The sequence below is a fragment of the Tribolium castaneum genome, chromosome 3, assembly GCF_031307605.1.
Source record: "Tribolium castaneum strain GA2 chromosome 3, icTriCast1.1, whole genome shotgun sequence".
Classification (NCBI taxonomy): Eukaryota; Metazoa; Arthropoda; class Insecta; order Coleoptera; family Tenebrionidae; genus Tribolium; species Tribolium castaneum.
The window spans coordinates 24,012,428-24,039,997 of NC_087396.1; the positions used below are offsets into that span (position 1 = coordinate 24,012,428).

Consider the following 27,570-nt stretch of genomic DNA (forward strand, 5'->3'; position numbering starts at 1 on the left):
AGTTTCTTGGTTTTAAATTTTTTAAAATTGTACTTATTTTTACGTTTATTTGCAATTTCTCGAAAATTATTAGTCGGAGAACAATAAGCTTTTTTGAAAAAAATAGATAATGTTAAAAGCTTTCCAACGATAATACACTTTATGGGGTTATTGCTAACAGTTTCGGAGTTACAGCTTGATAAATGTTTCGGATACCGAAAGTTGACCAAAATCGCGACATAAATTGGAAAAATCAAATATTAAAAAATCAATCAACTAGACTTTTTGTGGACTTTTAACAACTCTATAGGGATGTAAAAACTTATATAAGTTTAAAATACTATGACAGAACGAGTTTTAAAAAAATTTAATTTTTTCACTTTCTTGAAGTGTAACTCAAGAAATTTTATCAAAATAATTCAAAATTTTAAATATCGTAAAAAGTTGGTATATAGGTATATAGAAAATAAGCCGCTGAATTCAACGAAACAAACCGCATTGCTCTACAACTTTTAGCTTTTGAGTTATAAATTTTTTAAATAAATAACCCGGCGCATCCACCATTTTTTTAATATTTATTATTTTTTAAAATGTGTTCTCAAATAATCTATTGTTGTAAAAAATCTAGTATATTACGTGAAATTAGCTACAGAATTTACTGAGACACACTGTTTAGCTCTACTACGGCTTTTAATTTTTGAATTATAATTTTTGTTGTTGAAGAATTAAGTATTCCTTAACCAAAACAGGTAACGTTTAGTGAACAGTTTACCCGCATTTCCCTTGTTCAAAACTTACTTAATCAAATGATATTTTGCAGTGCTTATTGAAATCTTTGAATAAATAACCTGTTTCTCCATTTCTTATTTCTCGGATAAAGTCGGGCAAAATTTGCTTGTGGAACAAAAACTTTGTGGAAAACAGCTCTCCGAGCCATGATTACATTAAAAATCGAGCTCTTTCTATAAATTTTAAATAAAGCGCGCTTTTACCGGAGCGAAACGGCCAGGATTTATTGCCGTTTTATTAGAAGCTTTGGATTCAAGTGAGCCAGGTTGCATAAAGCTTCAAGTTGCAACATTTCATGCACGGAGAAGCACTTTATGGCCTTTCTCAGCCACATTAACTTAATTTAAGATTAGTGGTTAATGTTGTTTAAATGTTTTATTTTTGCAATTAGCTGGTCGTCAACTGATTCAGATTGATGAATTTATGTGTTCGCTGCAGGAAAATAGTCGGATTTCGGAGAAAGAAAAATAGGTTAGACAGGCACTAGCCTAATCCGAGCGATTTGTTAACCGATTTGTAGGTTAGAGTGAAACATTGGTGAATTTATTGCCGGCGGAATTTATGCGTTCGCTATATTTTTTTCCTAATGGAGCAATAAACATTTCTGAATGGAGGAGATAGATGTATGACATGAGTTCTCCATTATGGCAGTGCCCCAAAGTTAATTGAAACGGACAAGGCGCAATTTCCACCAATTCATTTCTATATCAAAGTTTCGTATTTCATTAAAATTAATTCGAGCGGTGCTTGCATCGCGAGAGCTATTATATTAATTTATCGTCTAATAAGACGCGAGTTAAATTAGGATGCAGATAGTTCACTAAACGGCTTTCCGCGCTGTTTTAAATTTTCAATAAGCGCTAAATAGGTTAACTACCAAGTGCACAAATACCTTTATTGTTACACAAAATATGGATCAAAAATTCGCTACGAAAATGTAACGCACAAATGTTTGAAATTTTAGAAACAAGGTGCTTTAGGGCCTGCTTTCTCGTGATATTACACGTGAGGTACCTCGAAAAACTTTCATTCTGAAACTAGAATATGGTGCGATTCCGTATTATAAACTCAAAGCAAATGTCCTGAAGCACATTTCTAGCATAATTGCCTAGTAGAAAAGCTACAACTAGTTTCAGGAAAACTAAAAAATTGAAAAAGCTGATATAATACGGAAAATCAGTCACAAAATTTACTAGAACAAATTGTTTCGCTCTACAACTATTAGTTATAAAATCATAATTTAAAAAAAATAACCCGGCGCATCCACCATTTTTACAATTACAATATTTTTTTAAAATAAGTTTTTGAGTAAGCTGGTATGTAGAAAAGCTGGTAAAGTATGTAAAATTTGCCGCAGCTTTTACTGAATCAAACTGTTTTGCTTTATGACTCTCAATTTTTTAGTTGACAACTTTTAATAAAATAACCCGGCGCATCCACCATTTTTAATTTAATTTATTTTGAAAATACGTTTTCAAATAAGCTACATTTGCTTATTATTGCTACATTATCTCAAAAATTTCTCATTCTGAAACTAGAATATAATGCGATTCAGTATAAACTCAAAGCAAATGTCCTAAAGCACATCTCCAGCATAATTGCCTAGAAGAAAAGCTACAACTAGTTTCAGGAAAACTAAAAAATTGAAAAAGCTGATATAATACGGAAAATCAGTCACAAAATTTACTAGAACAAATTGTTTCCTTCCATAATTATTAGTTATAAAATCATAATTTTAAAAAAAATAGCCCAGCGCATCCACCATTTTTACAATTACAATATTTTTAAAATAAGTTTTTGAGTAAGCTGGTATGTAGAAAAGCTGGTAAAGTACGTAAAATTTGCCGCAGCTCTTACTGAAACAAACCGTTTTGCTTTATGACTCTCAATTTTTAAGTTGGCAACTTTTTAATAAAATAGCCCGGCGCATCCACCATTTTTTTTAAATATGTTTTCAAATAAGCTACATTTGCTTATTATTGCTACATTACCTCAAAAATCTCTCATTCTGAAACAAGAATATGGTGCGATTCAGTATAAACTCAAAGCAAATGTCCTGAAGCACATTTCCAGCATAATTGCCTAGTAGAAAAGCTCAACTAATTTCAGGAAAATTGCCTGAAAAAACCGCAAAATCAGCAACTTCCCAATAAAGTTAACCCCAACAAATGAGCTTCACTTATAATTTCAGACTAGTTTTGATTACAACTTTGGAACAAAGGCGAGTGTTTTGTTGTTTTTCCTCGTCCAAACTTTAATAATATACAAAAACCGAACAGCAAAGATTTAACTTCATGTTATTGAAGTCGCCACATTTTCAGCACAACATTTTGTGTTTTACTAGCTTCCAGACAATGAATGTAGGACAGACTTAATGTCCTGCGGCTAACAAATGCATACTATGGCGCCAACTCCACCAAGGACTTCCTTAACAAGTAAATACATTATAAAAGCACTTCGTGAAACGTACGTTCTGTTGGTTTTTCCACTTAATTGAAACTGCTATATGTTATAACGGGAATAATTTCATGCAAGGGATGGAAATAATTAAATTTGTCCACCTTGTAGGAAGACATTTTAATAAAAAGGCCGCACAAGCAATGAAACTGGCATAAAACGCTCTTTTAACGATCGCTCACTGTTTACTACCAATTTGGGCGAAATAAAAGAAAAAAAAACGGACAACTACTCCGTCATTGCTGCAAAATTCACGCACCATGAACTTGCAATTTTTTTGGTAGATTAGACAGATTTGTACAATTTATTATTTCCACCTAATAATTCCAGGCAAAGTTTTTCACTTAATCGCAAGATAACAACCTTTACAGCATTTTTATCTGAACCGGCGGTTGCTCAGTGTTAATGACAATAGATCAAGTTTCCGTCCTAATTACCAAAGTTCTTCGTCTCGAAATCTTTATGAATTCTGAATTGTTTTCCAGCCTGCTCGCTTGAAACTCTGCTAAACAGGTCTGGCCCAGTCATTTTGTATATACAAAGGCTGCAAAAAGCGCTGTTGCGAATTATTTTCAACATTAATCAAATCTGTCGTCGTTTCACCAAATATTAATCGATGCTTTTTTGCCCAATTCGCATTTCTTGAGTTTGAAGTATGTGTAAAATATTGCGTAGCTCTGTTTAGAGTTGGGCCGTTGATGCGAGTTTCATTTCTTAAAAAACAACTTTGTAGATGTTTGGTAGACGAGAGCTTTCTGATAAATTGCAACGTCAGACCCGGCTCGCATCCATGTTATTTCGCGAATTTATAGTGAATTTGTTGAAGTGTGGAACTACAACATTTAGCATATATTATTCAAAATTACAGTTTCGCCCAAAAACTAAAAATGGCAATAATTAAACCATTGTGCAAAAAGAGAGCTTTTTCAATTTTTTTCAAACATCTCTAATTGAGTTAGAACAAAAAATATCTTGAAAGTGAAAAACCTTTGTTGATTTTTGTCAAAGTTTCTTTTATTATATTTTATAGACACAGCAATATTTGCATTAATTCGATTTCCATGATATTCGAGTAATAAAGCGGCATTTGATGTCTGCGAGAATCCGCATATTACGATCATTTACAACTTAATCTTCCCAGCATTTCGACTTCCCCTCTGCGCGCAACCCTTTTCGAATTTTCAATAAAGTCAAATGAATCTTTGAAAATTACTTCCGCGTCCCGAATCCGAAGCAGACAAGCCTACATTAATTTATTCCTTCAGGCATTTGCGGCGCAATTTTTAGTTGATTTTCGGACCGCTTGATTGACGTTCGTGAAAGGGAAATATCTTGACCAGCTTCGAATGCTGCGCTGGGATTAAAAAAGGATTAAAGCGGACTACACTTTAACAAATTGAATCGGAGCTATTCTGTAATCGAAAGTTTTTGAACGAACATCCACTTGAAAAGAATCGGAGCAAGTTGGGTATTGTTGAATGTTTCTTTTCACGCTGTGACTGCAATAACCCCGGATTAAATTTTTCTAAGAAGTGTACCACTCTATTATCTCCACGACGTCACATTTTTACACACAAATTGAATTTTCCACCGAACGTAATTTATTTCAGTGCGAATGTGTCAAGGGCTTTACTCGACCCCAAGTTAATAACTTCTCAGATATGTCAATTCCTTCGAATCATGTCGAACGAGAAACCAAATCAAAACGTACGGATGCATGGCACGTACTCGCTCAAATATGCCCAATGAATTTAAATGGCATGTGAGTAGGAAAACACGAAAAATTAGGCAAACAAAACTGTTTTTACTAAAACTGCACATTTAATGAACCGAAAACAACAAAATGTTTGGCTTTTATAGCTGCAACTAACTTTGTTTGTAAAAAAAGCGCAAAGAAAGAGAAAAAACGCGACTTATTTTTACATCATTTCGTTGATGTTCACCCTCGGAGAGAAGTTTTTAATTTGATTTTGAACTCTAACTAAAATTAACCAACAACCCGGAAAACGAGTGTTTGCTTTAAATGCATTTAAAAAGAACAAGTTTTAAACCTAAACAATCATCGCAGTAAACAAATTAAACAAAATTAGGTAAAAGAATCAAAAATTTGTTTAAAAACAAATGACACACCTTAATAAAACTTGGCTCCAGGCAAACTAAGATCAATTCTAAAATCGAAGCAACTGACATGTCTAAAATAATTTTTCAAATAAGTTCTTGAGCAAGTGGTGTAGTAGAAAAGCTAATATAATACGAAGAATCAGCCACACAATTTACTAGAACAAACCGTTTTACTCTACGACTTTTAGTTATAATTTTAAAAAAAAATTAAAAAATTTGCCCGGCGCATCCACCATTTTTAAACTTAAAATATTTTTTAAAATATTTTTTTGTGTACGCTGGTGTTGTCGAAAAGCTTGTGAAGTACGTACAGTTTGCCCCAGCATTCACTGAAACAAGTTAATGTTTTAATAAAATAACCTGGCGCATCCACCATTTTTCTATTTAACTTAATTTTAAAAATACGTTTTCAAATAAACTAGAGTTGTAGAATTGTTGGTATAATACGTACAATTTGTCGCAGAATTTAATAAAACAAACCGTTCAGCTCTACGACCTGTAGTTTTTAAATTATAATTAAAAATACCGGCACATTTACTATTTTTATTTAAAATATTTTTCAAATAGATTTTGGTACAATCTTGTGTTGTAAAAAGCTAGTATCACATCTAAAATTTGCTGGAAAATTTAATGAGGTAAACAGTTTTGCTCTACGACTTTTAGTTTTTAAGTTATAAATTTAAAAATATAATAACCCGGCGCATCCACCATTTTTCTAATCTAAAATATTTTTATAAAAGTAAGTTTTCAAGTAAGCTAGTGTTTTAGAAATCTGATATAATACGTAAAGTTGGCCGCAAAATTCAAACCAACAAACCATTTAGCTTTACTACGACTTTTAATTTTTGTATTATAAATTTTTTGTTGAAGAATTAAGTATTCTTTTATGAAATGGCTATCCTAACTTTACCTAAGAAAATGTAAAATTTCAATTTTTTTATAAGACTAGTGTATATATCTGATGATTTTTTAGCTAGTTTTAGCGTAATTAATCCAAAATATTTTGCTATAACCCCAAAAAATATGCTTAAATTTCCGAAAAAATAATTTGATGATGTACTTCCAAAATAATTAAAATTCTGACATAAAAAAGCATAACAACACGAAAAAATTAAGAACTATGTAATGCTAAAGTTAACTTGGTGCGTTTTCTCTAACAAAAAATGAGTTTTGTGAAAAATTTTAGTAAAAAATTCGCAAAAAGGCTAATTTAAATCAATTTTAATCCCCTTATTAGCAGTTTTGTAAAATGCTACAAAATAATTTAAACTTGTGGGACTTAATGTGGCAATAAAAATTCTCGGAGAGATCGCATCAAGTTTCGGGTCCGCCAGTTTCTTATCTCAAAAGAACCCTCAACTGATTTTATTGCATTGTTGATTTCGCCCTCTAACGTTTCATTTCGATAACGTCCATTGTCAATCGAAAACAAACTACTCGTAATTTTATTTTTCTGCGTATGTCGAGAAAGCAATAAAGATGAAACGGTGCATGTGTGTCAGACGGCGTTCGTGTCAGATAATAGTCTTTAGAGCGTCCCTTTTTCCGGCCGAAAGAAAATGATTGATGACGGGGAAAAAGTCAAAATTAATATGTTGTTTAACTTGCTTGACCCTGAAGACTAATTTTCGATTCATTACTCTTGTCTTGGACTTGAATCGTCCTAAATTCGGGCCATAAATTTGCGCGAATAAATCGCCCTTTTAATTGTTTACGGTGCAAAAGCTGGAACCTCGCTGATAAAATTGTAATTAATGCCACCGAGAATTTTTCATTATTGTTTTGGTGCCGAAGAAACGATATTAAATTCTAGTGCTACTTAAGATTTTAATTCAAACACGATTTATTGTTTTGCCCCTGCCATGCACAGTTTAATAATTTATTATTCACTGTAATCAAATCAATCGATAAACTCACACAAATGCTTTTAATTGCTTTTTCATTCGTGTGATTTATCGCTTGATATAAATTTCGCTCTACATGTTGTTCCAATTTAATAGATTTTTATTCTATTGCAGATCGCCGCCCTAAAACACCAAGTAAGTATTTTTCTAACTTTTTAATTGCAAGAACGAAACACAAAATTTTGCTTTTAAAATGAGTTACATCTGGCGGTGTTAGGTGAGCGTTCATAATTAGTAAAACTTTTGTTAATTAAAACTTCCAATCGTTTGTATGCAAACAATAGGGTTCTTGCTTTTCAGCAACTGAAAAATGCGAGCTTTCAGTAGGTGTGATCTGCTTTCCTCTGTCGAAACGCATCACGCTTTTTTGAGAGTAATATGCACGAGTAACTCTATTTACCGTCAAGCTAGACATTAAAAGAGTCTGTATTTAGCTCAAATCCCGACTGCAAACAATTTCCATAATAATGGCGAAATCATTGCGAAAAACATGAATTTAAATTGAATTGTCCATCGCTGGGCAAGGCTTAGGAATGGGTTAATAACAATAATAACGCAAGCGGAAGCTTTGAGGATTATAAGGGCAAATAATAATCTCTTGGGGCTTTGGCTCAATGTGTGAGCTTTTTTGCAATCTCTGCGATACTTTATTTCATCTTAATGTTATTATGATTCATCTGGAGGATTATAGTCACCGAGGGAGCCGTTTTTGCACGACCGTGTCAAGTATTATGTCAATTATCTATATTTACGGTTTGAGGATTTATGAAAGTGAGGCGCCAAGAGGCGGACAAAATCAACAATGATGCTCTGTTGAAGGCTGAAGCCCGATTTATTATTTTTGTATCCTGGACGTGTCAAAAAGCTTTTTCTGTTTTCTGTCTACTACAACTTTATAGTTTCTTATTTACGGCAAAACTATTCGAAAAAATTAAACTATTTTGTAAGACTTTGTAAAATGATCCAAGAATTTCCAATAGTTAACTGAGTTAAATTTGCACAAGTGTAAAATCCACTGAAATAATCTGTGTTATTGCAAAACTTCTAGTTATTGAGTTAAAAATTGGTAAAGAAAATAACCCGGCGCATCCACCATTTTTTAAGTTTTTTTTTATTTTTTATTTTTGTTTTTGTTTTTTGAAGATAGTTAATTAAAAAGATTTGTTAACGATAATAAACCTAATGACAATACGTGTTATAGTTCCGGGTACTAAAAATCGACCAAAATTCTGAAAATAATTTTAAAAAATTCAAAAAAATTATTTTAAATAATCGAATCATTTGACTGTTTTTTACACTTTTGAGGAATAAAAAAATTCTTAAAACGTAAAAAGTGTATAAAACTTTACTAACACGACGAGTTATTTTTTTTGTTCGAAGTGTTATAACAACTAATTTAAAAAAATAAAGTATGGTAAAAAAATTTAATACAATACATAAAATAAACCCTACAAGGCGCTGGAACAAACCGTCTTGTTCTAGAACTTTCAGTTTCCAAGTTATAAATTCAACATCTCACAAACACTTTTTGCGACAAAATGAGCTAAGAAAAAATTTTACTCCATCGGAAAAAGCACATCAAAATCCATTCTGAAAGTAATGTGTTTCGATACAAAGCTCGTTAGTTTTGAAAGTCACTTCGTTTTGTTAACAGTGCCTTGCAACAGGCTCATTAGTGCTCCTAAGCCAATTCCGAAGTGATGTGAAGATTGCTAAGGGTCTTATTACTTATTATCGAGCGAAATTTGATCAGACGCTGGGCGTATTGTTATCTGGCGCCTAGACGTAGCCAAATTATTTACCCACTTTTCCCAATATTTCTAAAGATTATTATTATTAACTGTTTCGTTGGAGCACCGCTCTTCAATTAGTCTAATTAGAGTAACTTTTGTGAAATAGTTTTTCCCTTTGAGACTTTGACCATTCATAAGTCATCTAGAGCGCAAACAACAATCTCTTTTTGCTTTCTTATTAAAAAGCAGCCTTTTGGCTATCCAATTTTACTGATGGTCGGATTATTTCCGTTTCTCGTCTTTTGATCCACTTTTCGCCTCATACTCCATTAGGGGCGGAATTCTATTTATTCATAACAAGGTAACACGACTGGCAAAGGTGGGCGTATTCGATTCCAAAAAGCGGAAATTAGAAGGGACCGGTCCGTTCACAATCAATTTGTGACGTTTATGCATGGGAGACGCGTTTGAAAAACGAAGGGGTGGTAGTTTGTTACGTGAGGTGATTTCTATGCAAGAGAAATAATTAAACTTGAGGGATTTGGTGGAAAAAGCTCAAGTGTGAAATAAAGTTGGGTTTTTGTTGGGAACTTCTCTTAAACTGAAAATAAATTCCCAATTTAAAGCGATACTTAAGAACTTCGAATATTGAATCTAGCCCCCAGCCAAGCTTTTTATCGCATTGCCATGTTCCCAGCAAAATGGGAATTTTATTAGTAATACGGCGGACAGAGCAAAAACTATTCCGTTTTATGCAAAAGTCGAAAGAACGACAAAAAACGGAAACACATAAATAATTTTTTAGGAAATTCATTTATTTACTTATTTATTTTACTTTAAGTAAAACAGTTAGTCTTATTCTTTGTTGGTTGCTACTGGCATTTAATTGTGTCTTCAATTCTTATTTTTAATTAGCATTGCTTTTTAATTAGGGAGACAATGTTTAAAAGGCTAAAATAATCCCGGAAAACAAAACATCAATTAAATTTGAAAGAGAAATATTTTTCCATCTTACATTCTTTCTCTAAAGCTGGCCTTGCCGGGTTTTAAATTTTTCTCTGGGAAGTTATTTAATTAATTACAAAAACGGGCGAGTAATGAGTTGTAACCTTCACAGTTAATTTGGAGAGGAAATAAAACACGAAATGCTTTGTTTCAAAAAATTAAAATTATATTTGCATTACTCACCTGTCAAACGAAATTTATTACAACACCGGCCTACATTTCGAAACAAAATGTAATCAATAATTTTTTTGTTGCAACGCCGTTTCATTAGATTCGTGGTTAACAATCGGAAATCCTTTGTATTTTATCTCTCAGAGATTTTCCTACGAGGAACATAAAATTTTATTCAGCACATCACCATTTGTTTGTTTTCATCTGTGAAGCAAAAGAGATTCTCACACTTGACTAAATCTGAAACGGTCATATGAACGATGTACCTTTCAGTTTCTAAATCACTGGCCGGAAATATTCGCGAATAAATTTAAAAATAAACACAATTTCGGATATAATCTAATTGATGTTTCCGCCTTCTGCAGCGCCCGGTCTTTCTCCTGAAACGTTTTTGACTTCCATTTTTTGGTTGCTTGCAAGATCAAACTTCTGAATGTGAAGAAGTTTCAATTAGAGGCAACCGATCGATACGCTCTTTAATTACACTGTATTACACTTCAATCAAAGCGGAACTTTTTCTCCTGATATTCCATAATGGAATTAAGACGAAAATCAAATCAGCGAGAAATTGGATGGGTCTGATCGATCATTATCCTTTGAACAAGACTCGAATCGCTTTATTACGGCATACAGGCTAATTGCTTCAATTCCTCGCATAAAATTCTCGCGGTTTCGCTTCACTTTGATCTCTTGACTCTTCCCAGCTGCCAAGAAAAAATTACAAAAAACTCCAACTGACTTTAATTTCGCCCATTCTGTGACTGTGAGTCGGATTATTACACCATCACAAGTAAATGGTTCATTACGATGAGAAAATGTTCATTAGGGTGCCTTTCTGTGTCTTGATTATACGAAATTTTGCGATCGAGACAAATTGCAGGCCGTCATTTTACGGCCAATTTTTCGCCCTAGCCATAAACCAATCTCAGGCCTTTTATTCGAACTGCCACCAGAAATCAACTACAATGACTGGTTTTCGCAAATATTATCTGTTTCAAGTGTCGTGTTACGTTAGTGAATAAACTTCGGGCAACAAATGTTTGGTATCAACTCTCCAAGCTTGCTTGTTTACTCTGTCTAATCTACATTTCGCAGTGCACGTTCCAGGACTTGTTTTATGTTATGTTGTTAATGATAGATCGATAACTTGAATCTCTTTCACGAAAAGTATGTCTGGAAACTAGTCATGTGTTCAATTTTAATGATTCCTTTTGCCAAATTGTCGGCGCAAAAATCTCCAGTCTAAATAATTGTGCAAAAAAACAAAAAATATATAAGTCTTTGTTTAGTAAAAGAAATTAATTAAATATGGCACTCAAAGTGCTCAAAAAACTCTCACAAAGCAATTTCGAACAAATTTGATTTTCTGATTAAAAACTAAAAACTAAAAATGATGTAGGTTTTGACCTTTATTGGTAATCTTTCGATAAATTTTCAAGGAAAAGTTTTAATTCGATATTTAGATAATAAATTATGATACTTTTTACACAATAAAATGTTCGAGTGTTTGGAAAACATGTAAATCGTGCCTGGTGGGAGTTCATAGCTCGCTTTCCCACATGTCATAATCGTTGATTTATGGCAATCGACTGTTTCAAGAGGATAACGGCCACGAGCATCAAATCAATGCCGTGTCCACAAAGGACCGAATTGATGAAGACTGACGTGTAGCTCAAGTTCTGTGCAAAGCCGATTTAAAAAATTATTTATGGAAAGCGGACGTATCAGGTGGCGTCAGAAGCGTCATCTGCAGTAAAAGACAACGTCAGTATTTCAAAGTTTTCATGAGAATTTCAAACGACAAGAGAAAACTTAAATGTCTCTCCAAAGCTCTTTATTGTATGATTTAAAGGCTCTCCTTTCTCGAGTCGCACTCTCAACACCTCCATAACACTTTGCATGATCTCTTCAGCAGCCGAGACAAGTGTTTATATCAGAATGTATCGCTTCAGTTCCATGAAGTCGTTTGAATTTTAATTAGCAAACATCGCCAAGCCTGCGTAATTAATTGAAACTTACCGCCAGGCTGGGTTTCGACAATTTTTCATGAATCTGCAATCTAAAATGGAAATGTCGTTTGAAATTCTAATGAGTCTTGTACAAACATGAAAATTTCGCAAAAATCTGACTCTTCGATTATCCACGAGGACGTTTGTTTGTTTTATTCTTGAATTTATGATTTATTGTTCTCTGCCTTTTCGCCGCTAGTTTTTGTGATCGAGTTCTCCCTTGAGTGCTGCGCGTTCAGAAAATTTTTATATTTGGGTCAGCGATGACAATAATTTATTGAATTATTGTCGAGCTCCTTCTTCGACGCCATATTACATTAATTTGGCCACATCGCCCGTAAGCCTGGAAATGACAGAGCGATTCCTCATCGACTGCATTTCATTACGTTTCCAATATAAAAAGGAACGAACACTGCACTGAACTAATCTGCAATCTAAAGTGGCTAAATTTATCACGATGCGGTTGGAAACTACGTTCTCACCCTTTCGAAACTGAGTTAAAGTACGATATGGTCTAGTTTAAAAAGTCTAAATTTGTTGAATATAATTTATTGAAAAATATGAAACAAAAATTAAGACTATTTTTTAATCTTAAAATGCTATAAAATTGAGATAGAAAACATAAAACTATTTTGTCATAAACGACACATGTGACTACAACTTTGTTCTTTTAAGTGAATCTAAAAGACCAAAGCAATAAAGGACGAATTTAAGTCATTGCTTGACACAATATTCTGAAATTTTACTAAAATCTCGACAAAAATTAGAAAACTCATCTATAAAAAATTAAAGCAATTGATTATTTTGTACTTATAAGAACTCAAGAAGGTTGTAGACGCATAGAAAAGTCACCAAAAGTTTGCTAGAGCAAGTTTTAAAAAAGTAGTATTTTTGATTCTTTGAAGTCAACTGGAAAAAATTATTAAATTTTGTGAATTTGTACTAGTGTAATGCGTAAAAATTATTGGAACAAACTGTGTTATTGTAGAACCATGAGTTTTGGGGTTAAAAATGTTTAAAAAATAACCCGGCGCATCCACCATTTTTAAGCTAAAATAATTTTTTGTTAAAATAAGTTTTTTGCGTTATAAAAAAGCTGGTAGAACACAAAAATAAGATGTAATATTTAGTAAAATAAATCGTTATGCTTTAAAAAGTCTTAATTTTTGAGTTATAAATTATTAATAAATAACCCGGCGCATTCACCATTTTTTAGTTTAATTATTTTTTAATAGGAAATAGACTTAAATAGTAATCAATACATCATATAATTAATATAGAAAAGTATAAATTTGTTAGATATCATTTCTTGAAAAACTATGAAACAAAATTCGTTTTGTTTTGATTTTACGCTGCCAACTGGGTTGGTATTTACTTCTTTGGCACATGGGCTAACTTAATTGAATTTCCACAGACAAAGCTGTCAAATTTCCATACCAACCCTTATCTAGAAAGGTCATGAATGGATAATATGAATTTAAGATTAGGCAGCGCACTTTATGACGACTGACAATTAATGTTTCATGAACAATACATACTTTGTTTTACAAAGCATTCACTGATGCCTCTTCCTGCCATTCAGTTCTTTACAGGAAAAGAAATAGTTTTCGCTCTGTTTTTTTAAATAAAAATTTTAAATTCAATTCACAACTAACAAAATATCTGTCATATTCAAGCTTTATTTGTGATTTTTGGCTTATTTTAGAAACATAAGGGGTGATAATAAGTGAGTTTCTTTTTGAATAACTCTCAGAATAAATTAAGGAAAGCAAGCAAATTTTTAGTTTAAAATAGAACGATCGAAGTGATATTTTTCTAGAAAAGTCCTAAACCACTTTAAGACTTTTGCCTTTTTAAATTCTTTAGCTTTTTTGAGTCAAAAACAAACTTATTTCTCATTAATTTGTAAAAAATTTCTAATAAAAACCCAGCTGGTTTTAAAGCAAAAAACTAATTTCTTTTCAAAATGTCGAAAAATTATTTCAGTTATAGTGGCGGTCAGCTCGATTTGCGTGTGCGTCATCAATTTCATTTTTTCATTACCAACACAAAGCTATAAAAAATTATCAAAAACAATGCAAATTTAAACAGCTAAGGGCTATCTAAGGGTGGTATCCTTGAACATTAATTTACATGTGCACTTCGACAACACCGTCAAGTGTCACGAATTTGTCAAACTGACATTGACAGTAAATTATAGACGTCGTCGCATGGTTGTCGAAAGTGTTATCGGTGTTAATCGCAAGTATTTTCTGTTCGTTTATTGTGTTTTGTGATTTGCGTTTCGTTAGGTTTTTGATTCTGCGTTTATCAGTTCTTGTTTTGTGAATCTGTTTTTTTGTAACAACTCATAATTTAAACACTTCGTAACCTCAAAAAGTATTTGATAGTTTGTCACCGGTATGCCCCTTCTATGTAAACTTAGTGACAGAAATGTCAGATGACGCACACGCAAACGGAGCTGAGCGCTACCATAGTGTAGTTAGTATTTATCGCAAAATTTTGCTCTAACCAACAAAAACAACTCTACAAATGTAGGATAAATAAATCACCAAAATATTTATTTTTCCTGTGTTTAAGCACAAAACGTTTTCGATTAATTTCGCTAACTTCGACAGGAAAATCACAAAATTGGGCCCGTTTTTTCAAAAATAAGGCGAGAACTGAACTTTTGTCAAAGAATATAAGGAAAGCTATTTGAAACTGGTAATTGTTAAGCGGTTGGGTGTGTGGGTGGGCCCTGTTTGCGAGCAGCTGTAGCGTTTTACAGCTTACTCGTCTGAATACCGGCGTTTCCAATTAATGAGGGTTCGGCCATGTCCTCGCTGCTTTTCCGGTCGAAAGGAACGTCACATCTTACCATCCACGGTCCATTAGGTCCAAGTCTAGGAGTGGTTGCCGATCCTCCATCATCCTCTTATCTTCGGCTCCTTGTTGGCGCGTGATTAATACCCGAGGTGAGAGACTCAATCCCGCACTGCGTTCAGAAGACCTCAAAGCCGATTCTAATTTTCTCCCAACTATTTTCGAGCTCTCATAAAAACGACCTTATAGCGTTTGCAAATTTCAATTTCAGGCTTTCACGCTTTTCAATTTTCGCAGAATAAGTGTGTTTGTAAAAGAAATCAGGATTACAATAGTTAATTTCGAAATGTGGGCTTCAACGAGAGATTGGTAACCGACAACTTCATAAATAAATCTGCCGGGTTGTAATAACGGACACGGCTCCACCTGCCATAAATACGCCGTCATTCTCCACAACTAGCCGTGTTAATTTATAGAATGCAGACCCTGATTAAGGGCCATAATTAGGGCGCCATTAGACGTAATTAAGGGATGTTGAGCTGCGTCTGCATCCCTTGGAGAGCTTCCGAAAACTATGCGGATTTATTGCCGTGTCTAACGATTTAGTTTTTTTTTTCTTGAGGTAACAGCAATTGCGTAAAGCTAATTACAACATCGCAGGATCCTATATCCTGTAAAGTCGAAGAAAAATAAAAATCCTGCTGCTAGAATATTAACTTACGCCACGACTACATCGCCCCGAGTGAAACGTTTCACGGCAGACTGGCTCCTTAAATCTAATTTTATTAGCCCCGTTAAAGGTGTTTACTTTTTTGCTCCTGTATTTAAATTATGTTCCGCCCCAATGTCTTCCGGAGTAATTTTGCGGGAGGAAGTCGAGTTTATCTCAGTAATAAGACGCAAAAGTAACACAACTATAAAAATGGTTAGTGCTTTTATCGGTGCGAGAAATGACAGGTGGTTCGTATGACACAGGTAAAATGTATTGACACAGTGTGTGTATTTGTTATGGACTATTAATTATTCAGAGGGTTAATTGAAACGGGATTTCTGAATCGTTTTAAAGCGATGGAACGATTTGCAAATTGAAAGAGGGATAATTAGGCAATTTGCTGATGACTGAAAATTCTCATTGAACACGGCTCAGGCTGCTCACGTTGTGGGCAGGGTTGTTGTTGCTAAAACTAGATTTACTTGCCATTCAACACTGGAGGGTGTTTTTGCTAGTTTTTTTCACCCATTTATTGAACACAAATTTTCAAAAATAATAAATATTATACAATATGGAAAATATTCTAGGTCGTATTATAAATAAGTTTTTTGGTTTTCTTAAAATATCTCGTAAATGACTAGTTTTCTGTAAAATTTATAAAAAAATCTTTCAACTGTAAAAAACACTAATCTGACAATAATTTCTTAGATCTTTGGAAATCCTTTTAATTTTTTTAAATATTTGGGCTCATTTGGCAAATAATCTGTCTAAACACGTGTTTAAATTCTTAGAACTTGAACTTAGCAAAAATAATGTAACTTTTAATATAATTATGTGAATTGAGTTTTGTTGAATTTTTCAATTGTAAAATACAGTAAACCGACAATCACTTTATAAGGCATTAAAAAATTGAGTTTTTAAAAATATTTTGACTTTGGTTTATTTTTGACAAATTATTAAAGAAAAATTGTTTATTAAATTTTTTAGGTTTTCAGAGAACACAGTTTAATAAAAGCTTCTTCAACTGTAAAAAGAGTGAACCGACAATCACTTTTTAGTGTTTTAAGAAAAGTTTTGATTTTTTTGTAACAATTTTTAGCGAATTTCTGTCAAATTTTTCTCGTTTTTGTAGAAATCAAAGACAATCAAAAACAGTAAATCATCAATAGCTTCTTAGAACTGAATGTAAAAAAATTAAATTACATAAATAATACTCAAAGTTCACTTTTAATATAAAATATTGCGAGATTTCATTAACAAATAATCTTTTATCTAGACTGTGTTATGGAGCTAAATTGGGTCTGGAGACAGTAATATTCATTTAGTTATCAATATGTTTAACTTCAAAGAAGCTTCTCGCTTTGATCTTTAACACAAAAGCTTGAAACATTGTGTTGCATGTAAGCTATGTACTTTAACTTTTTGACATAATCGTGTATCAACTACAAACAAAGCCCGGATCGGGTCAAAACATCACGCTGTATCATATTATTCGGTTAATTAATAAAATAAACTAAAACATTTTCTTTGCACGTAAGATTGTAGAAAAGCTTCAGGATCCTGAAAATAAAACCCTGATGACAGGATTTGTCCTTGTTCCCATTAGGTCCCGTAATGTGATTTTTTCAGTTAAGACCGTCCAGTAAAAACCGTCATTGCTCTTTTGATGTGTTTCCCTTGCAATTTGGGCCGTTTTACGGCTACAATGTGTCGTTCATCAAGTGTAAAGAAGCGACCCCACATATTCAATAACCGCAAAGAGCAAGAATTTATGATTGTTTTTGCCGGCGGAATAAACTTTCATTGTTAGGCTATCTGCCATAAATAGCTGGTTTGGCGTGGGCGCCCATGCGGTAATGGACGTAAATGGCCCTTTAACGACACATGGCGCTAAACAAACTTTGCAAACACGTTGCCGCTGATGAACGCTTGTGATGCAATTCCGATTCCAACAATTCGACACGTTTGCATTCCTTTTATTGATTGATTGGAAACGGAGGTTTTGTTCCGGTTTGACCACGGTTTTAATAGACGACACTGGGAGGCGTTTTTCAACGGGAATATTGTCCATTAGGGAACAAAAGGAAAGGGGAATAAAACTAACAGTTTGGCGTTTAGTACTGTGACATGGCAGCGATTGTTCATATTTTCATGCTGCTGACCGGAATTATTGATCACTGCACATGTTGCCCTCTGAATTTATGATTATGTTGAGCGAACTGTTATGCCCATGTTACAACAGTCCTAAATATCGGCTTATAAATTTAATAAATGATCTTCATGCACTCTTTCTGTGATTCGGAACGTTTAATTCATCACTCAAAAACATATTTAAAAACATGAAAACAGTAAAATCTTGACATTTTTGCTTATTTTTGACACAATTTTGCTCTAAAACAAACAAAATCTACTGAAACAGGCAAAGTTCAATTGCGATATTTTTTTTATTTTTTGGCTGGTTTTAAAAACAATAATTATGTAATTTTTAACTTAATTTAGCGATTTTTCGCTTGGTTTTTGCAAAATTTCTTAGCTTAAAATTTTAAGTTAAAAATATGTTTTTTGCCCAAATATTATTTTGACAAAGTTTTGCTCAAAAACGAACCAAATTGAGAGCAACTTACATTAGTTTTTATTTATATTAATATTTTAAAATGTGTTTTAACAAATTGTTACAAAATAAATCAGTTCAGTTATTTTTGATTCAATTTACAGTAATTTTTTTGATAAAAACTCAACAAGACTTAAAGTAAGCTAAAATAAATTTCATTTCAGAATATTTAAGTGTCTTATTTTTTACAAAATTTTGCAAAATAACAGCATTTTTGGCTGAAAAATGCGTTAAAAAAAAAGTAAGGAAGTAATTTTGGAATTTAAGTGTTAGTGACTTTTCGATTTCTTTTCGCGAAAACTCAAGAACAAACTTTAACTCTAACAGATGCTTAAATGCTCAAAAAAAATTGAGATGACATTTATGCCCTTGAAAATTATGATTATGATCAGAAAAGATTATTGGTTATATTTAGGGCAACGTTTCGATTTTTATTAAATCTTCATCAGGCTTTAATAATTATACGTGTTTGTGCCATGTCAAGTTCAAGTAAGACGCTTAATTATTGAAACCTGATGAAGATATAATAAAAATAGAAACGTCGCGAAAAATATAAATTTTAATTACTCCCCGCCTTAAATAACTAATAATTTTTTCTGTCAGAAAAACTGAAATAAGATAACTTGTGATCATTTTTTTTAATTTTTGGTTGAAAGGTGCTGAGGTAGTATAATTTTCGCTTACCTTTACAAACTCATAATTTTCGGCTTCACTTTGTAAAATTTGGTCTGTTTTTTCCAAAATATTGAGAGATGTTTCCATTACTGGCTGTAAACAGTAACAAAACTTTTGGAGGAAGAAAATAATTTTCACAAGATACACATAACTTCACATTATTATTATTTGCCAACATTTTATTAGTGTTAAATAATCAATTTATTATTTAGTTCAAGCATTAAATATCCGCAACTCCGCTTGTAAGTTTTGGTGCGCTGAATCCAGGATTCCAGGCGGATAAACACTCCCATTAATTTTTCTCATAAAAAGTTACAGAACGAGTCTGGAAAGAATAAAATATGTGTTGTTTACGTCTTTTTGCCACCGTCACAATTCGTTTGTGCCTCAAATTATGCGCAAATCTGCGCACCATAAATAACGCAAATTAACACACGAATAAGGAAACGCAGCAGCCTCTTTAATATTTACTCCAAAGCCACACAATATGTTTGAATACTAAATTAATTTTGCAACTTCCTAATTGACTTGATTAATTAATAACACTTGTTTACGGCATAATCAAATATTTTCTTATACTGATAGCTCTTAGTCCACGTCCTTCTGGCGATTATTTAAACCGTCTCTGTGCCCTTTCGGAGTAATGGCGACAAGGGGTTGTAAGATTTATAGAATGCGTGTTAGAACATGGCTTTTTGGAGTTATGTCCGCAGTGAGGTCGTAAGATATTAGCGAGCTTAATTTCGGATAGATGTGAGGCAATGCGGGTTCTTGCCTAATCAAAATTAATTCAATTCTGCGACATTTGATACTGCAATTCGTGTTAATTGTCTTTATTGCAACATGTATTTATTTGGTCAATATTTGCACAAACATATGGCCTGCTAGCCGCTGATGAGTTGGCTCAAATAAACGTTGTAAATTGCAAAACAAAGACTCGCTCAAATCAATACTTATATTTAATGTTTCAGCAAACTCAATTAAATGCCGTACAATAGTGTAAAGGGAAAATATGGTTCTGGAAGAACATTACATCACCCGCTTTGCTAGGTAGCTGCCGGTGTGTGTTCATGACATCGCTCCTATTAATTAAAGAGAGTACATAGTGGAGAAGATGCAGTGCAACATTAATCGATACACATACTAAATCTGTAAATTGTTGGCGTTTATTAAAATCTCTCAACATTTTTTGTGACTGTGGACAATAGCGCTGACAGGGCACAAAGAACAGCTTATTAAGCTACAGGATTGCTTGAATTATTCTCTTTCAATTGTTGCCATATGATGCACACAACGGAATAATTTATGGTGAAAAAACACTCTTGTCTTACCCGCTACGTGAATTTTTAACCGGATCGAAAAATTGTTTTGTTCCATTAGAGTTGGTAGAAAGTTAGAGTGCTTCATACATTATAAATGAAAGGAGTTTAATGTCTTGTGTTTTATGACTGACGCAGATTTAGTAAGAATACTCCTAATTTAAATGTTTTAGGGAAAACCCGAGCCAAAATTTAATCCAAACTAATTAATGACGCTTGCGTTGTTTTTCTAAAGTTATCTCTTACCAGCATACAGTTAGTCCAAAAGTCAAAATCGTCAATAAAATTTTTCCAACGAAAGTATTCAACTAATTTAAAAATTAAACTGAATTCAAAGCAAATTCGTGGTCACTTCTGTAAACGTATTGTTCACAACCAATTGTTTAAAATTAAATTAAAATCGTGTCTACACTTTTGAACACTTTATACTTACATATTTATATTGATTTGCAAAAGTGTTTTATCTTTGTGACCTTTTATCTTAAGTTATTTCACTATAAACAAGACTTCTTCGAAATCACATAAAAAATGTAATAAACATGATGGGCAATATAATATTTAAATAACCATCGTGTAATGTCAGTGCTAACACTTCAGTTACAATGACTGGTTACTATTTTCTCTCTCTAACTTTACTAGCAACATGTTGCAGTTTTGTGCTGTGTGATTTTTACAAAAACGTGCCTTTGACGAAATCCCGGCCGTTCAGTGACGAACAAATTAAGAATCAACTGGACCACGTCCATCTCACCTACAAGAACATTCCAGTGATTACACCTGAAACCTTCCATAGACTTTCCCCAGTCAAGAAATTAGAAGTCGAGTTTTGCAATGTTAAATCAATTGACGAAGATTCTTTCCGGGCTTTGGAAAACTTACAAAAACTCAGTCTGAAGCACAATTTACTTACCGAAATCCCCAATGGTACTTTTTCCGCAACCAACATCGAAGAACTGGATCTGAGTGACAACCAAATTGAGAAGATAGAAAGTGGGGCCTTTGGCTACATGCCCAATCTGAGAAGCATCAAGTTGAAGAACAACAAGATCCAAATGTATCACAATTCGTGGTTTGAGTTAGCTCCAAACTTGTGTTTTCTCAACTTGGAAAATAATTTAATGACCGCTCTACCGACCAGAATTTTGGGCTCAAGACAAGCGTGGACGTGCAATGTTGACGTTATTTTCAGCCACAATAGTCTGGAGGAAATAGATGAGGAAGCTTTTCTTAATTACAAGTTGAACAAATTGTATCTGGACCATAACAAAATCAGGGTTTTGCCAAAAAATGTTTTTAGCAATGCCGTTCAAATTTCGCACTTGAAACTCAATAACAATCGGCTTGACTGTACTTTACCCGAAATGAGTACCGTGGAAAAATACGATGTTAATGATAATTCGTGTTTGTTTGATTTGCAAGGCGAAAAGTTGGAAACTTCTACTCCAGAAGCTAGTACTACGGAAAGGGTTCTGCGGTACTACCACCAGTACCAACACCAGAGAGATTTTCTTCCACCACCTTTCCACCCCTCTATGGGTAGGAACAGGTACAACTCGTTTCTACGTATTGGATAAAATTATGTCACTCATTTTTAATTTAATATTGTTTTTTATTTTGATAAATTGTAATAAATTATATTTTTAGGATGATTTTTGTGTTCTAAAATTGTTATTTGTTAAATAAAAATTTTCTGGTATTATTTCATTGATTTATTTGAATGTTATACAATTTTTCGTGTCAAAAATTACGAATAAATTGTCCAAAATTTTTAAGCCAATTTGTTTCAGTCAAAAGCATATTTTTCTATGAAAAAATGTTTAAAAAACTATCAAATGAATTCAAATTTTTGTAAAATTTAGAATAAGAAGTCGTGTCTTTAATCAAATTTTTGCAATGTCTAGAAAAAAAACTACAGGTTTTAAAATTAAAATAAAGACAACTTCACTCTTTTAAACAGCATCAAGATAAAAGTTACGTCGTAAAAATTGTGTGTTCACTTTTAGACAATTTATTATATATTTGTTTACAAAATGTTTGTGTAAATTGCATTAACCTTTTAATCTTTGTTCATTTAATTGCAAACAACTTTTCTCCAAAATCACAAATATTTTTCACAAACAAAGTTCAAAATACACACACTTCTAATAAAATAATCGTTCTTTGAAATGACTGGTTACAGTTTTGTTTGATAGAAACATGCATAATCTGAAATATTTCAAGCTGAAAAACAACAATATTCAAACTTATGAAGACATTTTGTTTGAGTTAACTTCTAACTTATGCACCCTTAACTTTGAAAATAATTCAATCACGTCTTTTTGGGTGGAAAATTTTGGCTTGAAATTGTAAATGAGAAAGCTTTTCTTAATTACAAATTGTTTAATTTGTAAAAAATATTTTTTTGGTCCAAGAAAATTTGTTTAAAAATATTTTTAACTAAATGTATCTTAGAAGTGTTGTTATCTGGAGAAAGCGTCAATTTTTTGTTAGTTCTCGGCGTGACACTTGCTTGTCTTTTCCAGCTAGTCGAGAAATCAATTAAGAAGAGTCCATTAAAAGCCCGCATCTACATAATTTCTCCATTTGTCATTTTATTTTTGGCTTGAAAATGTAAATGACTTTGTCCTAGTAAGAGTTGAAAATGTAAAAAACCTGCTTCGTTTTCTTAATGAGCACGAAATGAACAAGTTAACTGGGCGAAATCTCTTCGTAAATGTAGCAACCCCTTAATTATAATAACGAGTTGAAAAAAGTTTTATTTTGCTCTCCGACACCGCTTATTAAGAAAATAGCGTCAATTAATCGAATTTTGTGTTTCCAGTCGTGTGTAACAATAGCACTGACCTGTTGTTTGTTCCAGCAATGAAAGGGGAAATAATAAACTGCCCCACGCACAAGGATATTTACTTTTTGGAGACCAACACGAAATCCGAGGTAAACGCGGCTAATTGTTTGTGTTTCTAATTTTAGCAAAACTCGTTCACTTTTTTACAGAATACCAATCTGGCGAATTTATTCGCATCGCCCGCAGGAAGAGAAATGTTCAAGTACAAACCAAGACCCAAACTTAAACAGAAACTTAATCCCGCATTAGAGGTAAGTCACCAACTTGCTGGTGTATTATTTCGGAAGCGCGCCTTTTATATATTATATTTCCGAGCTTTCAGACCGAATCGATGATTCGAAACGTTAAAAAGTTTACTCACGTACGCTGGTTACGGGCACACAGCTTAGCCCTAATGCTGAAATATTTTTATGTTAACCACGAAGTGGTTCGGAAGTTTCAGGGCCGGAACTGGCCCACCAACAAAATTTTCATAATTACGAATGTATTTATTTAAAAAAATAAACTCTTAGAAAAATCCACAGTAAACACACTAACGTAAAAATAACGTTATTTGCAACGTAAACCATTAACGTTTTTATCACTAACTATTTAAATGATTTTGTAAAAAGGCTGTTTTAATTGAGACAATTTTATTCTATCCTAAAAAATAAAATTATAAAAAAAATATATCAATAAATCCGTAGCTTGTAAATTAGAATCGTATTGCTTTTGTTGATTTTATGAAAGTTTGTGGCGCAAAACTTATAAATTTTTATTGTGACCACTTTCGGGCTGGAGTTTCGTTATTCAAGTTTATTCAGAATTTTCCGGCGGCTAAGATTGTTAGGGGAAAATCCCGGCAATGTTAACAAGCACGCTCTGTTTGCCCAAGTCTTTCCTTTTTCTTTTTTTCCTTGCGACTTGTTTCCGGTCGCTTCTAATACGTTGGCTGTCAGGAACACCGGACAGGGAATCCCCCGGGCACCAACTACGCCACATTGTATTTGTCACACTATATATCTCGCTGAAATTGCGTGCCGTATGACACACGGCCAAAAATCTAATTTTAAATGTGATCAAGCCTGATTTGTGCTTGACCTTAATGAAATTCGAGTTAATTAGAACGGTTTGTTTATTTATGGAAATGGGGTGGCTTAGGTGAGGGAAAATATTTGCAGTGGTGGGATGTTTTAATTACAATTTGAAATTTTTTTAGCAAGTTTATAGTTATGTATTATGTTGATCGGTGGAATTGGATTCTTTCGTTATTTGTTTTGTGGTCGTTTGTTTTCGTCCGCTTTCCATTACCATAAAAATATCGAAAACATATTTCATTTTTGTCGGATCGAATTTTCTTTTATTAAAAACGTTTTTCCTTTTTCTAGTTTTTTATTCAGAGTAAGTCTGCGAATTCGTCAGGACAAGATACGAGTCATAAGTCGACAACATCGGTTGATAATAAATGTTCAACGTCTGCTTCTTCGCCAGCTTCCGAAGGCTGCAGGAGCAGGAGGAGTAGTATAGATCTATACGAAGAGGCCGCTTCGATATTAGGCCTCACTTGCTCACAGACTGATGACTGCAAATGTATAGAATGCCAGGTAATTTTTGTGTAATAGTTTTATTTCGTTTTGTTTGTTTATTTTTGTAAAGTTGCAATAAAAATTATGTTTGCATTTTTCCCCTATCCTGTAGCAAGAATTAATAAAAAAGTATTCTAAACTTCCAGATTTTAATACGTAATTTCAGTTTTTTTGCACCTAAATAAGAGACCGTTAGTTCCAGAGATGTGTATATTTTCAGCCACTCGTAATTACTTTGAAATTTTAATTTCGATTCCAGCCGAGCGCCACATATCAAAGCTCCCATCTGGATGTGTGAATAACATTGGTCTGAATAGAGTTTGATGTAGAAACACCAAGACAACGCTAACTTGCATCAAACAATGCAAACTTTCCGCGTTTCACGCTTGAAGTGTATTATTTATTCCTGAAAAAGAGTAATTGCTTTATATCCGCTCGCAAAATGATATTCCATATTAGAACTGTCAAAACGAGTTTTTCCGACAGCTAAGCAATTTTATTCGGGAAATTTTTCAATAGAAATACCTGCCGTGAATGAAACAACTCTCATCTTCGATCGAAATTTAAATTAATTCGTGCTTTTTTTTTCCAGTGCCATTACTTCGACTTCGAGGAGGATATCGATTATCCAAGCAGCGAATGTGTCGTCGATCACAGTTCGTCTTGTACCATTCAATAACGAATAAATTAAGGCTGATTTACCGCGTTTTTGGTTCGTAATCGAGGCATGAAGATTTTAAGTGTTCCACGTCTTTCACGTTATTTTAACATACATATTCTAAAAAAATTATTCTTGTATTGTACATAAAACACTGATCTGTTCCAACTAACACACTCGTTGTAAGATTGTTCAATTTTTTATATTGTATAATCGCTTGAACAGTCTGTTGTAAATACTGTTTGTATAACTATCAACGATTCTAAATATGCTCTCATTGTTTTAATAAAGCTTATTTTCGTCGTTTGTGCCAATTTTTTTGCAAATTCCCTCATTTTCGAGCGAGCTGAAGTGGGCTGGTCTAGTGGTTGCAACATCAATCGAAAGACGTATTAATTGACGTCCCTTGATCAATCGCAATTAATTGCAAACTGGAAACTACACTGATAACGAGAGAGCATTTGGGACTTGATCAAATAAACAACTATTTGCAACTCGGAGGACTACTTTGTTGCTTACTGATCAGGAAACTTCGATAACGAAATGCATTCTTGTGTGGTTTGCTCTTTTATGAATTACGACAGGTCACTGGTAGGCAAATGTACAGCAAAGCGAAATGTTTTAGAAATCAGGGTGCAGTCAGCTGGCAAGTGATAAGTAAAAAAGTAAACAAATTTCGACTATTACACCGTTAGCAAATGCAAAAAGACGCACCTATTTTATTATTTGTGTGTTTTAATAAATTTTATATTAGAATAAGAAACACTCTGTATATTAAAGTTATTATGAACTTTCTCAACAAATTACTGAGTTTTTTTAAGCTTTTATTGTAAGAAACTGTAGAAAAAATTTGAAAAAGCGTATATGCAAAAGACAAATGAAAGGTATTTGAAAGCAATTTACCAAAATACAGTGCGTTAAAAAAGTCTTTGGATCAGCTCTTGCTGTGAAATTTTGAACGTATGTTGATTTTTTACAATTGCTACAGACGAAAATACACTTTAACAGAATGAAACGATAATCTATCAAAAACAATAAAAATCTGTCAATCTAAATTCCATAGAAAGAGTTGATCTAAAGATTTTTTGAATGCAACCGTAGTTTGATCTAAGTAGAAGTTGTTTTTCTAATTATTATTTCAGAATTATTGTAACCCGAAATTGCTCACCAATTGTGGAACAGTAAAGACACATTTCTATCAAACATAAATAAATAAATATAAAAACAACAATTTTTTTGAGAACTATTGTAGCGTAAAATCTAATATTAAATTACGTTCTCTTTATGCCTTCCAAAAAGTCTCTACTTCATCACAATTATTTTCAGAGGGTTTTCATATCATAAGTTTTACCCAGATTTTTTTTACATAATATCTAAATTATCTAAATCTAAATTATTTTAGCTTTAAAAGTTTTGCTAAATTACACATTATTCAGCAACGTGTATTATAATAAAAAATAATGTTAGACCACAAGCTTATTAAAAAACTGAAAATAATTTTTATTTTTATTTGCAATATTTGTATTATAATACACAAGGTGTTAAATAAAATCTATGACGTTAATTACTTGAAACACAAACTCTAGACAACTTACTTAAACCAACTTTTCTTCATATTTATTTCCCACTTTAAAATCAGCTAAATAACAAAATAATTTTACTTAAAATTACTGCTAGAGAAGCCATTTTTTAGATAAAAAAAAATGTTAAACGCATTGTACTTTAACTATTTTATTTGATAAAACAAAGATCATTTACATTAATGAATATAAGGTAAAGTAAAATATCACACGATTATTTTTTTATACATAATGTTTATTTTAGTGAAATATTTTGGTTTAAAAATTGCACTGTTGTAATTTTTTTTCAATATTCAGCAACATGTTTTATAATAAAAAAAATGCTAGACCCCATATTTATTAATTAATAAACAAGGTGTTAAATAAAATCTAAGACATTACTTACGTAAAATACAAACCCTAGACAACTGCTTTTATTAATATTTTCCATTTGAAATCAGCTAAAATAACAAAATAATTTTACTCTAAATCATTGCTGGCAAAGTCATTTTTAAACAGAAAATGAATTTTGGTAGGTAACAGAGAAACGCATTGTACTTTGACTATTTTATTCAATCAAACGGAAAACATTCACAGTAATGACTATAAGGTAAAGTAAAATATCACACGATTATCTGCAATTCCGATATACA

At 32.7% G+C, this 27,570-nt stretch overlaps 2 protein-coding genes and 1 long non-coding RNA gene across 4 annotated transcripts in view; 2 read left to right on the forward strand and 1 right to left on the reverse strand.

Annotated features, from left to right (window-relative positions):
• Positions 1-25,664, forward strand: part of LOC103313539 (uncharacterized) — a 30,937-nt gene extending 5,273 nt beyond the window's left edge. Inside the window, exons 2-6 of one of the 2 annotated variants that reach the window (XM_015981237.2) lie at positions 7,365-7,385; positions 23,151-23,224; positions 23,285-23,386; positions 24,503-24,718; positions 25,293-25,664. In XM_015981237.2, the coding sequence (XP_015836723.1) occupies positions 23,153-23,224; positions 23,285-23,386; positions 24,503-24,718; positions 25,293-25,379 (477 nt within the window). In that variant the 5' untranslated portion in view covers positions 7,365-7,385; positions 23,151-23,152 and the 3' untranslated portion in view covers positions 25,380-25,664. The remainder of the gene's footprint in view (positions 1-7,364; positions 7,386-23,150; positions 23,225-23,284; positions 23,387-24,502; positions 24,719-25,292) is intronic. The other variant, XM_064355572.1, reaches the window with a different exon arrangement.
• Positions 19,114-20,421, reverse strand: LOC135265655 (uncharacterized). Its single transcript, XR_010333402.1, has 2 exons — positions 20,303-20,421; positions 19,114-19,296 (listed from the first exon to the last, which is right to left on the reverse strand). It is a non-coding gene; the product is annotated as an uncharacterized LOC135265655 (long non-coding RNA).
• Positions 20,893-21,864, forward strand: LOC107398155 (carboxypeptidase N subunit 2-like). Its single transcript, XM_015981236.2, has one exon. The coding sequence runs from the start codon at positions 20,893-20,895 to the stop codon at positions 21,862-21,864; it is 972 nt and encodes a 323-aa protein (XP_015836722.1).
• Positions 25,665-27,570: the final 1,906 nt, after the last annotated feature.

Coding starts and splice junctions, on each gene's coding strand:
- LOC107398155 (XM_015981236.2), top strand. CDS start 20,893: ATGACTGGTTACTATTTTCTCTCTCTAACTTTACTAGCAACATGTTGC.